At 43.8% G+C, this 6,000-nt stretch overlaps 1 protein-coding gene across 1 annotated transcript in view; it reads left to right on the top strand.

The window, feature by feature from the left end:
- Positions 1 to 1,967: 1,967 nt before the first annotated feature.
- Positions 1,968 to 6,000, top strand: part of Hsd17b3 (hydroxysteroid 17-beta dehydrogenase 3) — a 35,284-nt gene continuing 31,251 nt past the window's right edge. Inside the window, exons 1-2 of the mRNA XM_036189240.1 lie at positions 1,968 to 2,180; positions 4,306 to 4,352. Coding sequence (XP_036045133.1) covers positions 2,039 to 2,180; positions 4,306 to 4,352 — 189 coding nt within the window. The 5' untranslated portion in view covers positions 1,968 to 2,038. The remainder of the gene's footprint in view (positions 2,181 to 4,305; positions 4,353 to 6,000) is intronic.

Below are 6,000 nucleotides of genomic sequence, written 5' to 3'. Positions count from 1 at the left end.
GTAATGAAAAATTCTCCCTCTGAGCATCACTTTCCCAAGTGACTGCAGAACTTCTTACTAGATCCCACTTTATTTTATTTATTTTACATCCCAGCTGCAGTTTCCCCTCCCTCCTCTTCTCCTACTCCCTACTTCTGCCTCCCCTCTGCCTGTCCCCCCCCCCCCCCCCAATTCACTCCTCCTCTGTTTCTGTTCAGAAAGGGGCAGGTATCCTATGGGTATCAACAAAGCATGACATATCAAGTTGAGGTAGGACTGAGCTCCTCCCCTTGTATTAAGGCTGGGCAAGGCAATCCAATATGAGAAATGGGTTCTCAAAAGCCTGTCAAGGCATTAGGGACAGCCCTGCTCCCACTGTTAGGAGTTCCACAAGTAGACCAAGTCATACAACTAACACATATATGTAGAAGGCCTACGTTAATCCCATGCAGGCTCCTTGGTTATTGTTGGTTCAGACTCTGAGCTCCTATGAGTCCAGATTAGTTGTTTCTGTGGGTTTTCTTGTGATGTCCTTGACCACTCTGGCTTGTACAGTCATTCCTCCCTCTCTTCAGCAGGCTTCCCCCAGCTCAGTCTAATATTTGGCTGTGGGTATCTGCATGTGTTTCCATCAGTTACTGGATGAAGGCTCTCTGATGACAATTGGGGTAGTCACCAATCTATGGGAATAGCAGAATATCGTTAGGAGTCATTACATTTTTTTTTCTCCAATTGTGTTTGGTTCTGTCCTAGGTCTCTGGGCCATCCAGCCTCTGGGTCCTAGCACTCCAGGCAGTGTTAGGGGTGGGCTCACTCTCATGGCATGGGTCTCAGGTTGGACCAGTCCTTTTTTGGCCATTCCCACAATCTCTGAGCCACCCTTACCCTGCCTCCTACACCCGCCCCTGCACATCCCATAAGCAGGACAGACTGTAGATCACAGGAGATGGCCAGTTCAGGCGACGTCGCATCTACTAATTGCTAGAAGTCTTAGCTGAGGTCGTCCTTGTAGATTCCTAGGAATTTTTCTTGTACCAGATTTCTGCCTCCCCTTTCCGGTCATCTCTTTCAGTACTCTCCCCCTCCATGCCCCCCAACCTGATCCCTCATGTTCCTATCTCCACCTGCCCCCAGTACACCCAAGTTCTATTTCCCCTTCCCAGGAACATCCATGTGTCTCCCCTTGGGCCCTCCTTGTTACCTAGCTTCTCTGGGTCTATGGATTGTAAATGGTTATCCTTCACTTTACAGCTAATATCTGCTTGTAAGTGAGTACATGCCATGTTTGTCTTCCTGGGTCTGGGTTACCTCACTCAGGATTTTTTTTTTTTTCTATCCATTGACTTGCCTTCAAATTTCTTGATGTCATTGTTTTTAACAGCTGAGTTAATGTGTAAATGTACCACATTTCTTTATCCATTCTTCAGCTGAGGGGCATCTAGGTTGTTTCCAAGTTCTTGCTATTATGAATAAAACTGCTATGAACATAGTTGAGCAAGTGTCCTTGTGGTATGATTGAGCATTCTTTGGGTGTATGACCAAGAGTGGTATAGCTGGGTCATGAGGAAGATCGATTCTCAATTTTCTGAGAAACTGTCATATTGATCTCCAAAGTGTGGGCCCCACTTCTTACGAGTTCTATCACCTCCCACATCATTACCACCCCGGGGACCAGGCTTTCAATATTTGGAGACCAAGTCACAAGACCAAATCTCTTTGGAGACTCCATACCCAAGTATCCCAGGGTGCCATGTTACCTCTCTCTGGGCTTTGCTTTTCTGCAAGTCTACTGTCTCCTTTACTCAGCAACCCTATTATCTCAAAAGCCCAACCGTTCTGTAAAGATATTATGAAGAATACTTGATTCAAAAGCCCATGAATCACAAGGTTACATAAAGAAGCTACTCTAATCTAAATGCCCCTGATACATGGAACACACCCAGAGCCTCCCGCAAGGAGATCTGGCAGGTCCCCAGGTCGCCTGCCCTGGAGGCACAAAGGGAGCAAGGGCCAGATCCCAGCAGCGTCTCATCTCCAGCAGGACAGCCACCGGGAGGTCATGGAGCAATTCTTCGTCTCTGTGGGGCTGCTTGTGTGCCTGGTCTGCCTGCTGAAGTGTGTGAGGCTTTCCCAGTACCTCCTGCTGCGCTCCTGGAAGGTTTTACCAAGATCTTTCCTGCAATCCATGGGACAATGGGCAGGTAAGAGGACTCCCTGAGTCCTGCTGATTTGATTGCTCCTGTTTCTTTTTCTTATGTCACAGAATGCCCCTGTGACTTCACATAAAATGTAATTTTTTTAGCCTTATCTCCAACTTCTTTTTTTTTTTAATTTATGTTATAATTTAATTTTACATATCAGCCATGGATTCCCTTGTCCTCCCTCCTCCACCCCCCCCTCCCAGTCCACCTTCCATTCCCATCTCCTCCAGGGCAAGGACTCCCCTGAGGGATTCAGCTCAGCCTGGTAGATTCAATAGAGGCAGGTCCAGTCCCTCCTCCCAGACTGAGCAAAGTATCCCTGCATAGGCCCCAGGTTCCAAACAGTCAGCTCATGCACTAAGGACAGGTCCAGGTCCCACTGCCCGGGGGGCCTTCCAAACCGTTTAAGCTAATCCACTGTCTTGCTTATCCAGAGGGCCTGTTCCAGTTGGGGGTTCCTTAGTTATGTAATGTTATGGCTAGATAGCATGAGTGGAATTAGAACTATCTGAAAATCAAGGTGTGGATCAGGAGACAGTGGAGGAGGGAGACTGCCCCTCTGCTCTCACCCGTGCATCTATTACTTTGCTTGATTTTCTTCTTTTTTCGAGTTTTTCTGATAATACAGATAATAAATAAGGCAGAAATACCTGTCTCCTCATCTATAGATTTCTAAACCCTGGGCTGGTATGCTTCCATTTTGCTAAAGGGTGTTTCAGAAAATTTGAAATCCAAATGTTAATTTATTTTTTTAAATGCATTTCATGCCCTTACTAACTTGGCAACTTTGCAAACTTTGTCATAGATTTTTAAAAAAATGACTATGTGGTAAATTGTTCAGGATGAATTCTTGAATTTCTAACTGATGTACTGTGCCTGCACACATGTACATATATGTGCACACATATGTGATGTGTGAATACATGTGTTTGCTGCCTCTAGTAAACTTACTAAGCCACCTGAGTTTGCATGCTCTAGATCAAATATCCTACTGGGCACAATCAAATGCACATGTGCCTAGTGCTACGAGACCTCTGCACAACTACTGCCCACTTAGATCCTCTAAGAACACTCCCCCTAAAGCAGTTAAAATGGAGATAGAGACTCTGTGGCTTCAAAGTGAAAAATATAATCTTAGCTTGTTTGGGAGTCAAAAGTGAATAATATTATCATGAGCAAATATGTAACGTCTTCAGGCACAGATAAACCATGGAGGGAAAATATTTTAAGTAGGAGATGAAAAATCCTAGTAAGAAGGCTGGAAATTACCCGGAGAGAATATTCTGAGATGCATGCTCAATAAACTTGATGGATTTTTTGTTAACATTTTAAAAAATGTGCCCTTTAATTATTGGTGCCAAGGTCATTTGCAGGTATATATGTAGTGAATTGTGGTAATCTGTCTCCAATATTGAGGATTAACTATCTAAAGTCCTTGGGTACCTCCAAGTGGGTGTACTGGGGGCAGGTGGAGATAGGAACATGAGGGATCAGGTTGGGGGTCATGGAGGGGAGAATACTGAAAGAGATGACTGGAAAGGGGAGGCAGAAATCTGGTACAATCTGGGTACTAGCAGATAGTGGTATTGAGGATTAACTATCTAAAGTCCTTGGGTTCCTGAACCCCCATTCCTGTGTCCTTTTTGCTGGGTTCCTTATCTTCCACAGTCACTGTGGGCTGCTGTCCTGTGGGGTGGGAGAGGAGAGGACCACATTTCCCTTCTCAGAAGGAGACCCTGAGGTGTTCTTAGGGTAACCACTGGGCAGGGATGAAGCATTAACAAGACACATGCTTGCCCTTGAGGTGCTAAGGCTTGCATTGCCCCAAACCTTAAGAACCTGGATAAAATACTTGTTGGCTTAGTGCTTTGCTGCATTTCACAGTGTGTTTTCTAGATTTACAGATCACATGCAAAACTACACACACAACTCCTCGCCCCCCAAAACAAAACAGAAAAATCCTTCACTTCAAGTGTTCTGTCAGGGGTTACCAAGAGCTGGGAGCTTTGAAGTGGGAAAATGTGGCCTTGTGGTATTGTGAGTTCTAGACTGAGAAGTACGAAAGAATATAGCTGTGAGAAAGAGACGTGTCCTGTTACTTCAAGACCGTCATTGTTTCTTGCAGTGATCACCGGAGCAGGAGATGGCATCGGGAAAGCCTACTCATTTGAGGTGAGGTGGCCACTTTCTTGCAGTTTAGATTTTGGAAATCAGGTCTTACCATGTCTCACTGGCTGACCTCACATGGATTCCTGCACTAGCTTTCTGAATTGCTAGGATTACAGGTGAATCCCACCAGCCTAACTTTGAAGCTGTCTCCCTGTAGTCATGGGACATCGACCTCACTCATCATTTTGAGTACAAAAGTCATAAAAATTCATTTAAGAAGTAAAATATCTTTAATGTGAGAGTAGACTAAAAAAAAAAATCTCATCCTTCAGACACTTAAAAAGGTTTTGTGTGTATTTGTGTGCCACTTATGTAGCCAGAAGGTGGTGTTACAGGACATTGTGAGCCACCAATGTGGTGTTAGGAACCAAACTCTGGTCTTTTGGAAGGGCAGCAAATGCTGAGCCATCTCTCCAGCCTCTTCTCTCAAACAAACAGACCAGTGGCCCTGCCTCCATTTAGACTTTAGGGATTTATGGGGCATTTGATGTTTCAGGTTGTAATTGGGCCATAGTGTTTAGGTATTTAAATGTACCTTTAAAAATGTAAACTCTGCCCCCTGTGTGGTAGTGCACGTCTTTAATCTTAACACTTGGGAGGCAGAGGCAGAAGGATTTCTGTGAGTTCAAGGCCAGCCTGGTCTACAGAGCAAGTTTCAGGACAGCCAGGGCCACATAGTGAGATCCTGTCTCAAAATGAATAAATAAATAAAACCCTTTTATTTATTCCATACAAATAGGCAACATGCTGATTCAAAGATTATTTGTGTGGGCTAGATGTATTATATATAGCTTATGTTTCAAAGCACTGGGAAGGCAGAGACAGAGAATTCCCCTGGACAAGCTAATTAACTAGACCAGACAATCAGTGGGGTCTGGGTTCAGCAAGAGGATGCTGCCTCAATAAAGTGGAGAATAATTGAGAAAGATACCTGATGTAAACTTAAGGCCTTCATATGCATGCCATCCTGCACACACATATGAGTCCATGCATATTTAAACACTCACACCCACACAACACATATACTAAAAGCAGTATGCAAGTCTTTATAAAGAATATTATAAAACTCCAATGAGAGGAATGAGTCCTCCTGAACAAGGGATACAGAAAGATACTCAAAACTTGTCAGTTTTCCCTAAATTTCTTTCAAATCTCATGTTATACATATTATTTTTAAAATGTTATATTTAGTTGTTAGCATTTTCTTATATCAAAAATATTGTCTTGTTTTATTTATTTATTTTTCGCATTTTGTGTGTGTGTGTGTGTGTGTGTGTGTGTGTGTGTGCGCGCGCGCGCGTGCGCACACGCCCCATGATATGCATGGAGAGGTCAGAGGACAACTGCAGTCAATTTTCTCCTCTACCAAGTGCTGATTGAACTCAGGTCATTAAACTTGGTGACAAGTGCCTTTACTCACTGAACCACCTGTCCAGCCCCCAAAAATATTATTTTTAAGTGGCAGTGTAATATTCTCTCACTGTAACTCAGCCATTTTTTTTCTCACTGAAAATTTTTAGGATAATTTCCTAACTTTTCTTCATTCTCTATAAACTTAGAAACACTTCTCAGTGAACGTAGGGATGGAAATTGTGGACATAGTAAAGGCTCCGATGGTCTCAGTGAGCTGTCGAGGTTCGTAGTAAGCTCT

Source organism: Onychomys torridus, chromosome 5 (assembly GCF_903995425.1).
Source record: "Onychomys torridus chromosome 5, mOncTor1.1, whole genome shotgun sequence".
Taxonomy (NCBI): domain Eukaryota; kingdom Metazoa; phylum Chordata; class Mammalia; order Rodentia; family Cricetidae; genus Onychomys; species Onychomys torridus.
The sequence above is the reverse complement of the archived record's forward strand: the minus strand, read 5'-3'. Positions and strand labels throughout refer to the sequence as shown.